The 21,762-nt window shown below is 38.5% G+C and overlaps 2 protein-coding genes across 2 annotated transcripts; one reads left to right on the top strand and one right to left on the bottom strand.

Moving 5' to 3' along the window:
* Positions 1 to 1,699: 1,699 nt before the first annotated feature.
* Positions 1,700 to 5,919, top strand: LOC117212844 (glucose dehydrogenase [FAD, quinone]-like). The gene is made up of 4 exons (XM_033457907.1): positions 1,700 to 1,883; positions 2,409 to 2,579; positions 2,990 to 4,487; positions 5,884 to 5,919. Exons 1-3 carry the CDS (start codon positions 1,700 to 1,702, stop codon positions 4,477 to 4,479), a joined length of 1,845 nt encoding a protein of 614 aa, XP_033313798.1. The 3' UTR covers positions 4,480 to 4,487; positions 5,884 to 5,919.
* An 8,862-nt stretch (positions 5,920 to 14,781) lies between these two features.
* On the bottom strand, positions 14,782 to 17,393 carry LOC117212855 (glucose dehydrogenase [FAD, quinone]-like). Its single transcript, XM_033457933.1, has 3 exons — positions 17,210 to 17,393; positions 16,709 to 16,879; positions 14,782 to 16,299 (listed from the first exon to the last, which is right to left on the bottom strand). The coding sequence occupies exons 1-3, from the start codon at positions 17,391 to 17,393 to the stop codon at positions 14,798 to 14,800; spliced, it is 1,857 nt and encodes a 618-aa protein (XP_033313824.1). The 3' UTR covers positions 14,782 to 14,797.
* Between the last annotated feature and the right edge of the window lie 4,369 nt (positions 17,394 to 21,762).

The raw sequence follows: 21,762 nt of genomic DNA on the forward strand, positions 1-21,762 counted from the left end.
TATTTATAGGTTTTTTTGTTAGATATAAACTATGAATAAAACAGATGATAATAAGATAAATGATGAATAGAAACAGAATAGTTAATTAGAATTGAGTATTCAAGGGATCGCTAACAAAGCAGCATTTGTCTCTTTCCTTTGAGTTTGATCGGTGCACTCTTTTACGTTTGAGGTTCAATCCACATACGTATTCTCAAAATCTCCGCATTTTCGCTAATATTCGATTTTTCCGTTATTTCTGATCTTCTACATCATAAGATATAACATTCTCCTATATGTTATAGGTTTTCCAATATCTGACAGTTTTATTCGCCATTTGTGTACATGTCAAATAGAGAATTGTTTAGAATAGGATACAACTCATCAATTTGGATGATACCGAAACATTTTGTCAAAACAAACATTCTGGACAACTTTTTACTACATCTATATACACCTGTCACTCGACGTTAGTTTTCAAGGTAGAACGATATTTATGTTTAATATGTTTTATTTAACAATTCGTTTTACAAGTTTTTTCTCTGTGAACAACTTCTCAATAAATAAAGATATATATCTGACACTTTCGACTAATTGAAGGTCGGTATTAAGTGCGGCATTCCATGCATCAACCAGTTTATGGAATATTATTTTGTGCCATCCGCTATTAATACAGTCCAACCTATAAGACATTAATCAATTTCTTTTTCATATTCGTATAACATAAAAAATAGTTATCTCTCTCACTAGTGAGTTCTGTTTAATTCGGTCTATATGAAAGTGTGGTCGCTTGTTCTAGGAGAAAGTGTGGTCGTAACTTAGATGTAATTGAATTTTTTTGCCAACGCCTTGGAATCCAAGGCCAAGCATTATTCGAATCTATGATGCTTACTTTCTACGGAATAATTACCATAAAAGAATATTTATGTGTTGGAGAAAAGTAAAGCGACATTGTAACAGCCAGATATCAGTAAATAGCTACAATAAACAAATAAATTAATAAATATATCTTTCAAATTCAATTAGGGTAAAAAAATGTAACAAGCCCGGGTGAAGGTTTACGTATCATTATGTTCGAGATTACTGAATGCTTAATAGTTTCCATATGGATGCTGTCCAACGAGTTTCTTTGATACATTTAGTGCTTTGTGTAACAGTTAATTCCAGATATTTATACATCCAATTTCCATTACTTATCAGCTATAGTACATTTTTACTTATCAGGGTCATGATTTTTTTCTCTCAGAGGAAGAGGATCAATTTTGCGGGAACAATTTTTTGAAGAACTAAATATAAGCTGCATCGAAATCGTCTCAATATATTTTTCTTATATATAACCTGTAGATATTAAGTTAAAAACGCGCTAACATCACCCAAATGTGCATATTAATTACACATTTATATCTTAATACTTTATAAGTCTAAGAAATTCTAACCTTTCTAGAACCAATAACATTATGCGCGAGAATTTAGCAGCTTTTCAAACATTTTTTTTTTTATTTATTTATTTGAATTTTACAATTTGTCCAGTAGGACATGCTTCTCAAACATAGCAGTATATGTTGTTACGCATTTGAAAAGGATTTATTGTGTGCTATGGTCAATGGGAAAACTGGCGAAGTTGCCCCTAGTGGCCACTTGCAGAAGTTTATGAAAGATAATTGGTAAACTGTTATATCTTAATGTTACAGTTCGATAAAGAAGATCGGAGACGTATAAAATGGATGTCAGCCGCAATATTCTCAGAGGAGTCCGACCAGAACTGGTCAGATCGATGTTTTCCATTCTTTTAAGCCTATCGCTATACGCCATATATTCGATTGTTAATTATTCCTCGAAGAATCTTCCTTCCGAATCACTCTTGCCATCTTACGATTTCATAATCGTAGGCGGTGGTTCTGCAGGTACGTTTTTTCATGATGTCGATAGAAAATTACATCATAAACGAAATGAAAGTATGAGAAAGAAGCGCGTATCTGTGTGTTTTCACGCGAGATGGAGCGCTTTATTATCCATATAATAAAGTAACACACAAATCTAACAATATACACATCTCGATTACCCATTACACCCTTCTTTTAGCCACTCTATCTGTTGTGCAGTACATTTAATGCCGTTGTGCGTTGTTGTATATATTAACAAGGAAATTTTAACTTCACCTTTCCTGCACATAAACGTAATTTAAGCTTATTTTATAATATGTTATAAATATATATTACATTATAAATATCGTATAAATTATACATTATTGCAACATATTTTAGGATTATCACGAAATCCATTTTGTGCTATGAACTAAATATTTTTCCTTTTTCGATGATTTGATATTAAACCACAAATTTTTGAAATAAAAGTATTTCTAATGTTTGAGTAGATTGATGTTTTCTTACTTATGTTCTATAATGTTCTGCCAATTTACATGATTATAGGAGCCGTGGTAGCGAGTCGGTTGTCCGAGATAGAAGAATGGAACGTACTCCTCTTGGAAGCAGGTGGCGATGGAAGCGTTATATATGATATTCCTGTTACTGCCCCCAATCTACAGCTCACCGAGATCGATTGGAAATACACGACGGAACCCAGTCCAAATTACTGCAGAGGTAAATAATATCTAATAACACTAATGTACGCATAACTTTACATCCTAATAAATATTAATATCAGAATTATCCAATACGTCTATATGAGTGAGGGAAAATTTTCGTTTTCAATATTAATAGAAACATACATATATCTGTAGCAAGATTAACACAGATTTTTGCTTAAATAGTTAAATAATTGTATGGATCTATTTAGTTTAACTAATATTATTTGAATTATACTGATCTATATATAGAGTATTTAGGTACATTTACGTAGTTCTAACGTTAACTCACAAACGTTAACCGGCAAATGATAAAACGCAATAAACGTCTATAAAAACGCAAATCAATCACCAACGAACATTAATAATCGATTACAAATTATTCGCATCGCCTTTCATGTACTCTATCGCAAATTTTTCCTATAGCGATGAAGGAGGGTCGTTGCCTGTGGCCACGTGGCAAAGCGATTGGAGGCAGCGGCGCGATAAATTACATGCTCTATATTCGTGGTAATAAAAAAGATTACAACATCTGGGAACAACTAGGCAATCCAGGATGGTCCTACAAGGACGTTCTAAGTTATTTCAAAAAATCGGAAGACAATCGGAATCAGAACTACAGCAAGACTCCGTATCATTCGACGGGAGGTTACCAAACTGTCGATGAAGCACCTTGGCAGAGTCCAATGGGCAAGGCGTTCCTTCAAGCAGGACGAGAAATGGGTTACGAGAATAGAGACCTTAATGGAGAACGGCAGACTGGCTTTATGTTTCCTCAGGGGACCATTAGATATGGCAGCAGGTGTTCCACGGGGAAGGCCTTCCTGCGGCCTGCCAGCGCGCGTAAGAATTTACACGTTGCTATGCACGCACATGTTACGAAAATTTTAATAGATCCGTCGTCAAAGAAGGCTTACGGTGTACAGTTCTTTAGATACGGAAGGACGCTGCGCGTCCATGCCAGCAAGGAGGTGATAGTTTCCGCAGGATCTATCAACAGCCCTCAATTGCTGATGCTGTCTGGAATAGGACCTGGAGAACACTTAAAGGAACACGGGATACCAGTGGTTCGGAATTTAAGTGTGGGTCATAATCTTCAAGATCACATATTTGCGGGAGGCGTTTACTTCTTGCTGGATGAAGAAGTATCGTTGCCAGAAAGCAATTTGTATGATATTCGATACTTGCTAGAATATGCCTTATTCGGAACCGGCCCATTAACTCTCTTAGGAGGACTCCAAGGACTAGCTTTTATCAATACCAAATACGCGAATGCCTCGGACGATTTCCCAGACATACAAGTGCATTTTGGGGTATTGAGTCAGAACACCGACGGCGGCACAATTTTTAAAACTACTCATGGTCTGTCCACAGAATTCTTCGAAGCTGTGTATGGGAAGTTAGTCGGCAGAAACTTGTGGGTGGCGCTTCCTACGCTTATAAGACCGAAAAGCAAAGGTGTTATCAAGCTTCGAAGCAACAATCCCTTCCATTATCCGCTAATTTATCCCAACTACTTCGAAAACCCGGAAGATGTGGCGACATTGGTAGAAGGAATTAAGTTTGTGGTCGAGATGAGTAAAACTGCATCATTTAGACGTTATGGAAGTACATTTGTACCGGTACCATTTCCTGGCTGCAAGAATATTCCTATGTATACCGATCCATATTGGGAGTGCACGATCAAATTCTATGCCTCGACTTTATATCATCCAGTGGGTACTTGCAAGATGGGGCCTAATTCGGATCCAACGGCTGTAGTAGACCCTCGGCTTCGAGTTCACGGAGTCACCGGACTTCGAGTCATAGACGGCTCGATTATGCCAAATATAGTCAGTGGTAATACCAATGCTCCGATTATCATGATCGCAGAGAAGGGTTCCGATATGATAAAAGAGGAATGGTTGATGAAATAGGATACAGAGTGAGTAGCTGTTCTTATAAATTGACTTAAAGCGGCTGCTACTGTTTATTACATAGTGGACACTTGTAATTATAAATTCAATGTAAATGCCCATTCTATATTACGTTACGAACTTAGCAAGGAACAAACACTTCAAGAAGAAGGAGCTGTACGACTTCACCTGTTACGTACTTTTATGTGTTCTGGTTCATTTCTTACATTGCCGTTGGAATTCAGAACTTAAGTGTAGTATCTGTTACGTCGGACGACCCTCTACCTAGACTAGGCCATTGTAACGTCAATTCACATCAGAGACCAGGCTACACACCGCGGACAGGATGGCACCCAGATGTCTGCACATCCTTGGCGCGCACCCTCAATAGTCTTAAGTACCCACCAGGGCTCTTGGAATTTTCATAGTTAAGGTCCTTCGGACCAAGCGAGTATTTCTTGTCTTAGATTTCCTTTACGTTTATTATCTACCACGTGTTGGTTGGTGCACCAACTGTCTTATTATCCAATCGGAGACGGTGTCTACTGCCCTCACTTCCTTAACCAAAATTGTTATCAACAAATCCGATAGTCCCGTGTCCTTGGACACACCCACCCCTAGCCTTCCTCAGACACAATAAAGTCACTTATTCTGTATCCTCAGAATACTCAACATATCTTTACCGGTCTCTACCCTTATAACAGTCGCGCACCTAACGTATCATTGTAACTAAGTCTTACATAACGTGGTTGGAGTGAATTGTGATTCATTTTAATTCAGTGTGTATTACATTGTGGTTGCTGAATTCATAATAAAGTTTAATTAAAATAAAATTAATAGTTGTGTTACGACTCAGCTATATTATTTCATCAACCAACCCTTAAGTTTACGTGACACCATACACCGCAGGCCAGACGGACGCCAGATGTCCGCTCATCCTTGCTGCGTACCCTCAACAGTCTTAAGGACCCATCATAAATTTCATTAATTTGCTAGCTAAGGTCCTTCAGACCCAACAAATATCCTTTTTCCAAATCATTTCTAAAGACTACTGTCTACTACGGCTTGACAAGGGTAGGGTCCACTAACATACTAAATTCAGTTATAAGAGCCTTGCTCTAGTGTGCACATCTATCTTATCTTCGTGCGACAAGTTGTTATCTACGATTTATACCTACTCAACAGTGTAACTTAAGTGTTGGAAATATATAACTTATAATTCTGTGAATCACAGTGTTGTACTAACTGAATCACCCCTATTATCTTAACCGAAATCAGGGGATCGATTAACTCGTGGTGTCGATTACTATAATCGTAACGGGAATTTACGACTCCCGTTAATGTCTCTCCTCGCGATTGGTCGAAAATACAGTATCATTGACAGATTGCCTATGAAATATCGTTGAACCATAAACCATGTTGCAGGGAAGCTTAAGTGCCGATAGGCCAAAAGGGTCTGGAAACTTCAATGGGCCGAACGACCTATCAATGTGTCGTCGATCCTTTGGTCGATTAGTTAGGCGGAAAAAATGCCAACCTAACATTTCTCAACAGAAACAACAAGAAGTACAGTCAATCTGAAAATGTGAAGGATAAAACGTGTTATAATTGCGATGATAAAGAACATGTAAGTGCAGATTGTCCGAACAAGTCGAAAGGCCCTAAGTGTTTTAAATGTAGAGGGTACGAACATATCGCATCGAAGTTTTTTTTTTATTATTTAATTTGTACTTTACAATTTGTCCAGCTGGACATTTGGTAAATTTTTCTAACTTAATTGCTAAATAACATGTGGTTGGCTACCCCCAGCGGGATACCATCTTCGAGTTTGACTATTTTATTTCTTTAGTGAGGTTATGGGATGTTTTCTCTTTAGTCTTCTATTTTTTTTTAATTTTGCTCGCTTCAGCAGCTGGTTTGGATGTACCTGCAATACCTGCCAATTTCTTTTTTAATCGTTGGTATTTTTAAGTCTTTGCGTATATCCTCGTTTCTGACACGGGGCGTTGACTATTGTTCTCAGTATCTTCGATTGCAGCGACTCTAGTTTATTTATGTGGCTCATTGCTGCTGTCCCCCATAGCGGTATTCTGTACGTCCATATTGATTTTATTATCGTTTTGTAGATTTTTAGTTTATATTCTATGCTCTGTTTATTTTCTAGTTTCGACTAGTCGGCCAGTACATCTGTCTTCTTTTTATCCCTATTTTGTCTATAATTTATTTAGTATGTTGTTTCCACGTCAATTGTGTGTCTAAGTGGAGTCCTAGGTATTTAACTTGCCTTAGTGTAAATGTAATATGGTTGCATTTATTGGGGTTTGCTTTTATTTGTTTATCTTGTAGCCATTTTTTATTTTTGTGATATGCTCTTGTAGTAATGTACCTGCTGTTTCTGGATTGGTATGCCTGACTAGTACAGCCATGTCGTCCGCGAATGTCACTATTTTACTGTTGGTAGTTGTTGATATGTCGGCCGTGTATGGTGTGTATAATATTGGCCCTAAAACGCTTCCTTGCGATACCCCTGCCTTGATATCTTTTACTTCAGAATATACATCCTTTATTTTTACTACAAAGGTTCTGTTGCTTATGTATGATTTGAGTGAGTGATGGATTTGTTCCGGGAAGTGTTTTTTGATTGTTTGTAAGAGACTTTCTTGGTTCATTTTGTCAAATGCTTTCTCAATGTCCATGAAGTACAATCTCATTGTCCTGTACAGTATCGTTCCTTTTCTATTGCTAGTAAAATTTCATTGATTCATGATTATTGTTGGTTTTTGACGATCGTATATTATTTTCTGTAGAATTTTGGAAAACATAGGAAGTAGTGATATTGGTTTGTAAGACACAGTTTGGTGTGGGCCTTTGGCTGGTTTAGGTAACATTATGATCTGTGCTAACTTCCGTAGATCAGGAAAGTATTGGATTCTTAAAATTGTATTGGATATTGAAACGTATTGTTTATGGGGGAAGATTTTACCATTGATTAGAATTCCTGGTGCCTTATTGTTTTTTGCTTTCACAATTATGATTCTAATTTCTTGTGGTGTTGTATTAGGTATGGTGTAATGTTTGTTAGTTGAAGTATTAGTATTTTATGCATCTTCATCTGAATGACATTTTGTTTTACTGTTGTTACTATTATATGGAGTAAATGTGTTACAAAGATGGCTGGAAAATTCTCCAGCTTGCTTTTCTTTGTTTTTGACCCATATGTTTTGTGTTTTTCTGATTGCTGGGATTATTTTTATTGGTTTCTCTATTTTGTTCGTGTCTTTCCACAAAGTGTATTTCCATAGACTGTATCAATTTTGAGAATTCGTTATTATTATGATCTTTTATTTTACTTTTTATTTCCTTTGAGAGATTGTTTAGATGTTTTTTGTTTGCCAGATGTTCTATGTTCTTGCCATTTTGCTTTAATTTTGTCAAGGTTGTCTGTTGGAATTATTTTTGTTTACCTGTTGTTTGGTTCATAATTAGTAGTTGCTCATGCTGCTTCTTGTATAATTTCTGTCAATGATATTGCCTGTTCAATGTGTTCGGGTGTTTTTAGTACAATACTGCAGTTGATTTTGCTCTCAATTAGTTCTTTAAATGTTTACCTTTTTGTGGTTTTATTGCAAAGCTGGATTGCTGTAAAGTATTGGCTTACTTATGTATTCTATTAATATCAGTGTATGATCAACTAAGCTCAAGACTGGGTGTTATTTTTAATTTGTTTAGTCCTCTTATAACTGAAAAATCAAACAAATCAAGTATTTTGTTTAGATCTGTTGACCAGTATGTTGGTCTTCCTGTGGATAATATGTTGAGATTACTAATTCTAATATATTTTTAGTGTTCTACCTCAAGATATGTTAATTTTTGAGTTAATTTTTGTCGCCTAAGGATTGAAAATACTCTTCCCATTTTTGTAATATCACTTTGTGTCGCGGTGGTGCATATACTCCTGACATCTGGAAGTAATTGCTGTTAGTTTGTATTGTAACGATGGTTGCTTGAACGTATTCCTGACTAATTTGACTATGTATATGATGTTTGCTAGCAACTTACTCGAGGACGGTTAGCATCCTTCCTTACCTACCAACCTAGTAGATTAACCAATTAACAGCGACGTCCATTTCTCTCACTTTCCTAACGAAAACTTTCCTTAACGAATCCAATGATCTCGTATCCTTAGATACAGATCCATCACAGTTTTCCTCCGCAGCATCATCGTCACAGAAAACACAGGGCACTCACTCCACTGACCAGTGCGCCAAATCACCGGAAACCCCAGCGAAATGCATCCACTGCCAAGGGGACCATCCTGCCAACTACAAAGGCTGCCCAGCATATAAAACACTATACACGAACAGGTACCCTAAGCTCAGAGCAAAAGAGGTATCCAACCAAACACCCAGCCCGCCGAAATTCACGACTACCCCAACCCCCTCAACCAACCAAACACCCAGTCCTACCAAATTCATCTCCACCTCAACCTCCTATGCCCAAGCAGTACAAAGCACCCAAAATAACCCGAACAGCCAAAGGAATCTTCCCCAAAACAGTGTCCCCAACCCACCTAACACAGACAACTCCTCAAGGCTTGAAAAGCTAATAGAGAAACAATCAGAGCAAATAAATCACTTGCTATCGCTACTAACACTCATCGTGGAAAAATTAGCACGCCCCGACTCAAAATAAAACCAAGGCGCATAGCACTCTGGAACGCCAACGGTCTAGCGCAACACAAACTTGAACTAGAACTCTTCTTAAAACACCAGCAAATCGACGTAATGCTCGTATCGGAAACCCACTTCACCGACAAGAGCTACCTGAAAATAAATGGTTACAAATTCTACCATACCCAACACCCCAGCGGAAAGGCCCACGGTGGCACCGGAATAATAATCAAAGCAAGTATTAAGCACTACGAACTTCCATCATTCCAGAAAGACTACCTCCAAGCAACAAACGTAGCAATAGAAGACTGTCATGGCACAATCACCACCTCAGCAGTATACTGCCCTCCCAGACACTCCATCGCCAAAGAAGACTTTGATAACTTCCTGGACACCCTGGGCAATAGATTCATAGTTGGAGGAGACTATAACGCCGAGCACAACCAATGGGGGCAGCAGACTGGTTACAGCAAGAGGCAAAAACCTCTTAAACAGCATAATAAACAACAACCTCAACTACCTCACCACATACGAACCCACATACTGGCCCACTGACACCAACAAAATACCCGACCTTCTCGACTTCTTCCTAACTAAAAATATCTCAGAAAGACACGTACAGATCAACTCCTCGGCTGATCTCTCCTCTGATCATTCTCCCGTGATAGCAACAGTCAGTTCAACAATCATCGAGAATACACCTAATGGCTCCATTCACAACCAACACACCAACTGGCAGCTCTTCAGAGAAGTCTTTACACACTCAACCTCAGCCTTCACCCCACTAAAAACAAAGGAAGAAATCGAAGCAGCCACGGAATACTTAAACACGAGCATAATAAACGCAATCCGCCTCTCCACACCGACAAAGCCATCTAACAGCAAACAAGAATATCCCCAATACATACTAAAAAAATAGCAGAAAAACGTAGACTAAGAAGAGTATGGCAGACCCATAGAACACCGGATGACAAACGCAAACTAAACAACGCAACTAGAAAGCTATCCAGAAACTTAAAAAACTATAAAAACGACTGTTTCCATAAATACCTCGCCAGCTTATCCCCCACAGCCGACTCCAACTACTCACTATGGAAGGCCTCCAGGAAACTCACACGCCCCCCACAAATAATCCCACCTATCCGCCGTCCGCAAGGTGGATGGGCGCGAAGCCCTATAGAAAAAGCCGACCTGTTTGCTAAACACTTGTCAAAAGTATTCAAACCCCATTCCCCCAAAGCCGCCGCGGACGTTACTGAATACCTGCACATCGAACCCTTCTCCTCTGCAGAGACTATAGAAACAATCAGTCGCCTAAACCCCAAGAAAGCAGCAGGACACGACCTAATAGGCAATAAAGCAATCAAGGAACTTCCCACGAAAGGGATAGCACTCATCACATCGATTTTTAATGCTATCCTTCGCCTGGAACACTATCCTAAGGTCTGGAAAATCTCATTGATTACTCTCATCCCTAAACCCGGTAAACCGATATACGAAACCAGCTCCTATCGCCCAATCAGTCTTTTACCTACCCTGTCCAAACTATTCGGGAAGATGCTCACGAACCGACTCCTTCCAATCCTAGAGAACTTGAAAACACTCCCAGATCACCAATTCGGCTTCCGAAAACATCATTCTACAGTAGAGCAAATCCACCATTTAACTCATACGATCAGCCAAACACTCGAAAAGAAAAAATATTGCTCAGCGGTTTTCCTAGACATCCAACAGGCATTCGACAAAGTATGGCATGAAGGGCTACTATACAAGCTTAAAAAGATCCTACCTCACCCCTACTACTCCATCCTAAAATCTTACCTAACCAATAGACAATTCATGGTTAAATGCCTAGACGCCACTTCCGCAACATTCCCAATAGAAGCCGGCATACCCCAAGGTAGTGTCCTCGGACCCCTACTGTACTCCATCTACACTGCCGACCTACCTATATCAAACGATATAACAATAGCGACATTTGCAGACGACACAGCGTTATTAGCTACCCACGCAGACCCGGTAATAGCCTCATCCACTCTCCAGCGAAGTCTCGACTCCATGGAAAAGTGGTTTCACAAATGGGGCTTCAAAGTCAACGAAAAGAAATCCTCACATGTAACCTTCATGCTCCGAAAACAAACCTGCCCCCAGATCACCATCAACAATGCAACAGTTCCTAGCAGGGACACAGTCCGATACCTGGGCATGACCCTGGACAGGAGACTAACGTGGAAGACACACATCTCAGATAAAACGAAGCAACTAAAGGACAAACTAAAAAAACTCTATTGGCTCACGGGCCGACGCTCCAAACTAAACATACAGAATAAAATTACCCTCTACAAGACCGTAATAAAACCTGTCTGGACCTACGGAATCCAACTATGGGGAACAGCAAGTAACTCCAACATCGAAATACTACAACGATTCCAATCGAAAACGCTAGGAGCCTTAATAGACGCACCTTGGTATGTTACCAACGAAACCATCCATCGCGACCTCAAGATACCTACAGTCAAAGAGGAAATAGCAAAATATAGCGACAGATATAGCAAAAGAGTCAAGAAGCACCGAAACCCCCTAATCACTGGACTACTCGATACGACGGACCAGATTCGAAGGCTGAAGAGGCACTACCCGCTAGACCTAAACGTTAGATTCATTTAGTTATCCAAATTAAGCATTTGCACTTACTTATAATACTTATAAATTATACCTATCTATAATAAGTATTAACTTATTGTAAATAAACAGCCATGTCACTGCGCCACGCCAGAAAAATTACTGAAAATTCTCAACGCGAGAATTGATTGTAATTTCAACAAATAAATAAAAAAAAAAAAAAAAAAAAGAAAACACAGTTCCTCGACGTATCATGAGCAGTCATCATCTTAACTTATAGCACGTACTCTGCTCAATCGCTATCTTAACTCGATCGGTATCATTCGAGTTGTAACAGAGAAGCGTGAATCGTTAATTGTAATCGCGAGTTCTACGTAAAGCGTCGAAAGCAAGCATTGTTAATAAATATACTGTTTAAACATTTCCGAGTGTTTCTTTGGTACCCGTCACGTCCTATCCATCTCATAATTTTAATACGAGCGGATCAGTGTGTGAGAATTGGAGCGCCCAAATTAACCGCGGTACGCGCGCGGACAACACGGATGGTTGCGATGAGGTTTTGTAGGATTTACAGAGTATCGTGCGAACTGTACAGGCGAACAAACAACGGTGGAACGTCGAAAGGTTTTGTAGTATCTTTCAACGTGATTTCGAAGATGGATGCAAATGAAGTAGCAGCCAAATCGAAGTTGTTTCGAATTGGTGACGAGATCATTCAAGTTTGTAGACGTAGATTGCGTGGTATGTCGATCGTCGAGGTTAGGAACGCGTTAAAAACATGTTCGGAATCCGTAGAATTGCAGATAGGCAGAGAATCGACTTTCGTTTTAGATGAAGAGCTGGGTAACACGTGAGACGATATTCTTGTATACTTATACAAGATACTTTACATATTTTATATACTTTTCCCACAATATTATTGTTATAGAGAAATGTTTTAGTTTCGAGGGTCCGTTGTTGTAGACCATTGCAGTTCTAAGCTGCTACTTTCAGCGTGTCCATTTCTATCTTTTACTTAACATGTTTGTAAGTAGTTGTAGCATAACCATAATTTGTTGTGTTTGTTGTCTGAGTACTGCATTTTGCTCACTTATCATTCTTATACTTATATTTACACTTACACTTACACTTACACTTATACTTATACTATACTTATTTCAATATAGTTTTCTGTTACAATCCATTCGTTCCTTCATCAGTTAACCTCAACATGTGTAATTCAATATACACATATACATATGACTGATGCACCTGAAAAATATTCACGCGATACAAATCGTCGCTGTATCGAGCCTGAAATTTCTTAAGAAATGTTCCATATTTCTCAAGAAGTGAAAAGAAGTAACAGGTTCCCGAAGAAGCTGAAAAATGGATGGGCATGGCTGGACAAAAAGCAGTTCAGTCATCGAGGACAGGTAAGTTGGCTAGCATTTGATGCATCAAATGAATATAAAGAAAATGATGAACATTATGTGGAATATTTGCTGTGGAATTTGTTGCAGATGAAGTTCAATCCGTCACTGCTAATGACATTGAATATGATCTTAAATTGTTTAAATACTGTTTATATACTGAAGCATATCTGGCATTTTTAGATTTTCTGTTACAGATATTTACATAGCTTTAGCACATTGTTCCAGAGTTGCCAAATTTTAATTCATTGTTTGTTAATGGAATGCCATAGAGTTTTGCAGTCAACAGCTGGTAATTTCTTTAGTATGATACTGTTATGATTGAAAATAAAAATTTGCATGAAGTAGATGCTTCCAATCAAAGTGATTTACTCCTCCTGAGGTTATATTGGTGCTCATATATGATTTATATAATTTAATTATAATTGATATAATATTAAAAATTAATATATAAAATATAATTTATGTTTGTGCTTCCGAAGGAAATGCGGGAGGCGTTATGGGAGTTGCTAAGGAAAATATGGAATGGGGAGGAGATACCAGAAGATTGGAAAAAAGGAGCAATATGCCCGATATACAGGGTGGTTGGTAACTGGTGGTACAAGCGGTAAGGGGGTGATTCTACGCGAAAAAAGAAGTCGAAAATATAGAATATTTAAGATGGGTCTATCTTGTTGATTAACGAGTAACTAATATTAATGTTAAACCATATCTGGTCTGCAGGAAAATTAATTACCTGTTCTGTCAACATTTCCATTTGATTCAGTGCGTTTCGTTGTTCGCCGAAACCAAGTGCGTATTGGCTCAAATACAGCAATGATCCAGTAGTTGCCGGCGCATGATCGACAACAGTGTGTACACGCCTTAATAATTGATGAACAAGGTTTTCAACGTAATTTCCTCATTTTTCATTTTCGACTAGTTGAATTGCCGAAATTTTGTAACGTCTATGGCCCAACTGTCTGTATGCAGGTGTCAAAAAGAACCAACAATCTCTTGGGTCAGCAAATATACTGCCAGCATTATCATCAGCCATAAGTTTAATGTATGTAGGAGTTGACCATAAATTGAATTATAGTAAAAAATAATTCGATTCTTGTACATATCTAATTTTATTCTAAAGCATTCTGTAATTTATTATTTATAAAAGTAGACAGGATGATTCGATTTTCTTTGCCTCTACCACTATAATAAACGTACATACAGATATTGTAAATTCCCATTGTTGCGCTATTCAGAAAGTCGACTGTATTCTATCAAATATGTATGTACAAATCATATCCACAGGATGAAGGAAAGAAATTACGAAATATAGTACTCAACGTCTGTAACAATTTTTCTTCATCGACGCTATGCTTATCTCACACTATACGTTTCGATTGCAATGCAATATATCAACATCAAAGGAACGTAACAGGAAAAATTGTTGAACCGCTGCTTTACTAACTGTTTGTTCCCCGATAAGTTCGGATAAACAGACTATATTCTGACGCGAATTCCGCTATTCGCAATATACGATGAAAATATATTTCGAGTTCATAATTATACGTTTCTATTATGCAATAAACAATAGCAGTCGCTGTAAATTAATTTGCAAAAACTGCTCACTTATTTGAGATATTACAAAACAATTATTCACTGTAAACTCCGTTTCTTGAACCAATCCTCTTTTACCATATCGGCACCCTTCTCTGCGATCATGATAATCGGCGCATTGGTATTACCACTGACTATATTTGGCATAATCGAGCCGTCTATGACTCGAAGTCCGGTGACTCCGTGAACTCGAAGCCGAGGGTCTACTACAGCCGTTGGATCCGAATTAGGCCCCATCTTGCAAGTACCCACTGGGTGATATAGAGTCGTGGCATAGAATCTGATCACGCACTCCCAGTATGGATCGGTATACATAGGAATATTCGTGCAGCCAGAAAATGGTTTCGGTAATAATTTGCTTCCATAACGTCTAAATGATGCAGTTTTACTCATCTCGACCACAAACTTAATTCCTTCTACCAATCTCGCCACATCGTCCGGGTTTTCGAAGTAGTTGGGATAAATCAACGGGTAATCGAAGGGATTGTTGCTTCGAAGCTTGATAACCCCTCTACTTTTCGGCCTTATAAGCGTGGGAATCGCGGTCCATGCGTCCTTATTAAGAAACTCCCCAAATACAGCATCGTAGTATTTTCTATTCAGACCGTAAATCTTTCTAAAAATTCTGCCGGCGTCGGTGTTCTCAGCAAATGGCGCAAAATGCAGTTGCATGTCTGGGAAATCGTCGGAGGCATTCGTGTATTTGGTATTGATAAAAGCTAGTCCTTCGACACCTCCTGGCTCTGACAAAGGACCGGCACCGAATATGGCGTATTCCAGCAAATATCGAATATCGTACAACCTGCTCTCTACCAACGATACTTCTTCATTCAGCAAGAATGTAAGGCTTGTCACAATTATATGGTCTTGAAGATTATGACCCACACTTAAATTCCGAATCACTGGTATCCCGTGTTCCTTTAAGTGTTCTCCAGGACCTATTCCAGACAGCATCAGCAATTGAGGGCTGTTGATAGATCCTGCGGAAACTATCACCTCCTTGCTGGCATTGACGCGCAACGTGCTTCCGTCTCTAAAGAACTCTACACCGTAAGCCCTCTTTGACGACGGATCTATTAAAATTTTCGTAACATGTGCGTGCATAGCGACGTGTAAATTCTTACGCGCGCTGGCAGGCCGCAGGAAGGCCTTCCCCGTGGAGCACCGGCTCCCATGTCTAATGGTCGCCTGAGCAATCGTAAAGCCAGTCTGCCGTTCTCCATTAATGTCTCTATTCTCGTAACCCATTTCTCGTCCTGCTCGAAGGAACGCATTAGCCAGTGGTGTGTGCCATTTTGATTCTTCGACAGTCAGGTAACCCCCTGTCGAATGATACGGAGTCTTGCTGTAGTTCTGATTCCGATTGTCTTCCGATTTTTTGAAATAACTCAGGACGTCCTTGTAGGACCATCCTGGATTGCCCAGTTGTTCCCAGATGTCGTAATCTTTTTTGTTACCACGAACATAGAGCATGTAATTTATCGTGCTGCTGCCTCCGATCACTTTGCCACGTGGCCACACGCAGCGACCCCCCTCCATCGCTGTAGGCAGAATTTGCGATAAAACATGGAAGACGATGCGAATAATACGTAATCGATTATTAATGTTGGTTGGTGATCGATCTAAGTTTATATCTCTTTGCGTTCGACGATAAGATCATTGGCCGGTTAACGTTAATGGGTTAACGTTAGAACTACGTAAATGTACCGAAATATTATATATAGTTCAGTGTAATTCAAACAATATTAGTTACACTAAATAGATCTATACAAGTATTTAGTTATTTAAACCAAAATTTATATTAATCTTGCCAAAGGTATACGTATGTTTCTATTAATATTGGAAACGAAAATTTCCCCTCACCCATATAGACGTATTGGGTAATTCTGATATTAATATTTATTAGGATGTAAAGTTATGCATACATTAATATTATTTGATATTAATTACCTCTACAGTAATTTGGACTGGGTTCCGTCGTGTATTTCCAGTCGATCTCGGTGAGCTGCAGATTGGCGGCAAGAAGCGGAATATCATATATAACGCTTCCATCGCCACCTGCTTCCAAAAGGAGTACGTTCCAGTCTTCTATCTCGGACAAACGACTCGCCAAGACAGCTCCTGTAATATGAAAAAATTAATTTATTTAAATATCTCAAATATTTTTATATCAAAAGTTGTTAGTTGAAATTCAAAATTTGTCGATACTACAAATAGGATTTCATGATAAACCTAAAATATGTTTACAGAATACATCTGAAATTCGTTTATACGTAGGCAATAGGAAGTTAAAATTTGTACGCCAATTTGCATAGGAACGCGCAACGTCATAACTATACTACATAACAGATGCATTCTTTCTTCCACGTAAACATACAGTTATGTTTGTCTCTGTCACACTTTTATTAGGTTTATCATGGAATTTGTGTCGATGGCATCGAAAGAACATACCCGCAGAACCGCCACCTACAACTATGAAATCGTAAGACGGCATTAATAATTTAGAAGGAACATTCGTCGCGGAGTAATAGACAAACAAGTACGTGACATATAACGACACGCTCAAGAACATCGAAAGCACCGATGCGATCTTTCCCGATTGCAATCCTCCGAGAATATTTTTTACGACATCCATTTTGCACTTCTCCGGTTTCCCCTGTCAACCTGTAATAATAAGTCTTGTTACCTTTCTAGTAATCTTGCCTTTCTATGCCTAATAATCTTTCTAATGATTTTTACGCGTATTACGATTTTATCCAGTTCATATTTCGTCTTTGATAAATAAAATAAATAAACAAATAAATATTTGTTTTTGTAAATTTGTTCTCGACAAAAGATTAATAAAAGCATGTGTGTTTAACGAGCGAAGCTAATTTAATTCTTGCTCACAAAAAATGAAAACGGATCCTGTACCTTTGAACCATGGTACAATTTGCCTTACACAGTCTAATTTGAATAATAGTTTGCACGTAATGACATTTACAGGTATCGTACGATGCTGAATATTAAAGCAATAAATTTTGGTCACTATATATCTTCCACAGACAGATCAATGACATCGTCAGGTGGAAACGTACCGCAACGTGCCAAAACGACCATTAAATCTGTACATTTCTGAGGTCAGTTGCTTGATACGTTTCATGGGTACGTAGTACACACAACGAAAAAATTCTTTAAGCGGCATCGATACGGAACATGACAAACATTCAGTAAATATTAATAAAATGATACGGAAATCTCCAACCGATCGTGTTACATTTTCTACGCCTGTTTATCTCAAAAAATCTATTTTTTAAATTATTTGATTAATTATTTTACATTTTTGAAATCTGTATGTAGTACATCTATCTCCACGAAATCCGTCAAATTGGCGGGCTAACTGATTTCATGAACAAACCGTTTTTCAAAGACAGTATGCAAAAGTTTCAGTTATTGTAGACATTTCCCATTATTGTCTCCGCTTACTGTAAGTATTCTCAGTATTTTCTTTTTTTTGACCAATCCGCCTTTTCTAGCAATCACGAGTAAATCCAGTAGATATAATAAGATGTTGAATAAAATTGTCAACATTAATGAAGATTGTTCTGAGGATACCTCCGTAGAAGATCAATATGAATTAGGGCAAAGCAAAGTAGACAGTGAAATTTCTGAATACACTGAAAGTGGAGAGACAGAAGAATCTTCGAATAATGAAGACGAAAACTTCTTAAAAGTATATCGTAACAAGGAAATGATGATGATTCTTTCTAGTTCTGACTCCGAGGACGAAAGAACGCGCATTCCAAGCATATTTCAAAATGTAATGGGTGAAATCGAAATCCAGTTGACGGGACACAGTGGATAAATGTGAAACGCGTGTGGATCCACGCGTAGGACGCCCATTCGTATGATATTCAAGGATGTCGCAAGGCCTATTGGCTATGCTAAGAGAAATATTATATCGGGTTGTATAACTAGCTCTTTCGAATTGATAATTGAGTGACACATAATGGAATATTGCACTGAAACCGAGACCTGTCGAGTTTAAAAAAAACAAACTGTATAATCACAAATGTTGAGTTACGTAATTTTCTAAAAATTATATATGTCTGGGACACAAATGAAGCGAGATCGTTAGAAGTTTCCGAAAGATTACATAAATTTCTTTACATAAATTCGCGCTGATATTCGAAATACGGGAAAGATTTATTAGTAATAACCAGGCTTGTTAGAATGGACATAAAAATTTTCAACGGCAGCCCGATACAGGTTTATGCAATATATGCTGAATAAGCTTCATAAATTTGGCATTATGTTTTCATTATCAGTTGAAGTTCAAACAAAATATATTTTAGATGGTTCGATTGATTTAGAAACTCGATGCTCAAGGGAACAGAGCGCAAAATGACTTTGTTTTCCTCACATTTGTATAAATCCGTTCCAGGAACCATTGCTTTTTACCATAAAACAATGTTTGGTGTGGACGTGGTCGACCAGATGGCACGCAAGTATAGTGTAAAAGCAGGGAGTCTCCAATGGCCTCTTCAAGTATTTTTCAATATTTTAGATTTGTCGGCGATAAGCGTGTGAATATTATGTAAAGAGTGCATCAGATCGAAAATATCCAGGAAGGAATTCATATTTTGTTTAGCCGAGGAATTATCTGGAGAAAACGAGGAAAACATTTTCCAAAGATCAGACGCTTCATTTCTGTGACGTCACAAGTGCGAAAAATTTGCCAAGTGGATTATTGCAAAAAAACAACATTCAGTATATTTGCAAAAAGTGTGTTCAGTAGGTATGATTACCCTGTATCGTTAATGTTATTGTTATTTTTTTAGTGATAATTTGAAAAAAGACTTTTTATTTATTAACAATTTATTTAAACGCGAAGTCTAATATTGTTCTTTTCAGACTCAATTCGAATAAATCGATTTTTTAAAGAAAATTGCGTATTTTCGTTTACCCGTCAATTTGACGGGTCCCGTAGAGATAGGTACACTATATACGGATTTCAAAAATTAGAAGGCCTAGGAAAAAATAATTTTGAGCATAAATTCTTTAGATGAAATGATTAATTTACGATGCAAAATGGTTAAAATTGGTTTTTGAGATATTTCATTTCGAAGTTCGAAAAATCCAGTGTTAAATGCCCTCCATCTTGTACCGCAAATCAGACAAAGTATCGAGTGTAATTATATCAGTTACTTTTAGTGTTGCTATTCGTAGTTTTCGCCATTTACCTCTTCACGTTTCTCCAAAGAGTGTCGGAACGATGCTCTGACTGATCTCGCACAGCTATACCTTTCTGCGGGGTGATATCCTCCTTTCTTTTGAATGGATACGCGTGCAGAAAGCGCGCAATTCAAATACTACTACAACAATTAAAAAATAAAGCAGCACGAATAATACAAATCTCACCACTGAACGAGAGGTGCGATTTCAGACGAAGATATTTACACTGAGGAACAAACGCAATAAAACATAGCCTACTTCTATTTGGATATGACGATCTTTCCAACGATGAGAAAATTAATCAAACCGGCTGAGTAGTTTTTGAGGTTACCTTGGACATACTGGCACCCTTATGTGGAGATCTTCTCGCTTTATAATTTTAATATTGGCGGAGAATTTCGATATGCCAATTAATGTCAGAAAATTAAACTGTGAGTATGTCAGGTATCGATAATATGATCAATGTTCAAATCGACATGAGTATGACAAAATTATTTTATGCGTGTAGAGGTTATGTGAAGAGGATGTAGGTGCGTGAGAATTAATGACGAGATTACTTGTTGTTGCAACCGTCGAATATATTTAAATCGATAAATTAGTACACAGCCGTAAACGTGAGTCGTTGGTACGAAGTATAAATCGCAGAATATAATCGCGGAATCAATATTTGTAAAGACTTGTCGCGTAACTTGATACACGCTCGTGAGTTACTCAGAAAATACTCTCGATACTATTAGGTACACGATATGTACTGTCGTTCGCGATCGTCTTCGTTTATTTATACTGGTGGGGGGAGAGTCGAAAAATTGAAATTCGTCTTAATTCGGCGGTTGCATGTAGCGGTGATATTGTCTTCGCCCGGAGTTTATTTATCGTTGTTTCAAGGCTATGACAAAGTCCTGATGAAAAAAAAAAAACAGCACGTGTCGCTCTCGACTCGCGTCGTCCTTTAACTATGCCGTTACACTACCCCCCTACCAGTAATAACATTTTTATTACATTTACTTGAACGTCGCTGTTTCTTTTTTAATTTTCGTAGTATATCCCGTGTCCAATAATTACAATGCTTAACCGAAACCTGCCTGTGACCAATCCTGAAAACGGACTCTTCGCCCAGACCGCGTAACGTACCTATTGCTGGTGTTTGCCTCATTCTTTTGATGATTGATAATTGAGCCACTTTCGTTGCGGGCGTTTGCACGTCACGGGTTTCGAGGTCCTCAGGTACTACAAAGGCTGGCTTTAATCCGTCTACGGAAACCGTTAGATCCCTATTGTTGACTCTAATTGTGTATGTTTCTTCGTCTCTTCGCGTTACTTTAAACCCGTCGTAAGGTGGCCGTAGAGGGCCTCTAATCGCGTCATATCTCCGACTCCACCTCGCGGAAAATGAATATTTTCTTTTCGCCCTGTCGCGTAACAGGCCGTGGTCTGACTTTCTCCATCCGTTCTTTTAGCAGGTTCGCGAATTCCGAGTTGGCCCGCTGATTGGTTGGTAAGAAGAACGCCGGCAATCGTATGCCGGTGCCATAGATCATTTCGGCTGCCGTTGCGTTAAGGTCCTCCTTTATCGCGCTTCTAATGCCTAATAGCACGATTGGTAGAATCTCCACCCAGTTGCTCGTGTCGTGGCACTTGATTGCCGCTTTGAGCTGTCTATGTAAGCGCTCCACCATCCCATTAGACGCGGGATGATAGGCCAGCGTGCGTAGATGGGTGACTCCCAGCAACCGGCATAACAGACGCGATTCAAATTGGCGTCCCTGGTCGGTTGTTATCTTTAAGGGAAC

This window comes from Bombus bifarius, unplaced genomic scaffold, assembly GCF_011952205.1.
Source record: "Bombus bifarius isolate JDL3187 unplaced genomic scaffold, Bbif_JDL3187 scf7180000008401, whole genome shotgun sequence".
NCBI lineage: Eukaryota > Metazoa > Arthropoda > Insecta > Hymenoptera > Apidae > Bombus > Bombus bifarius.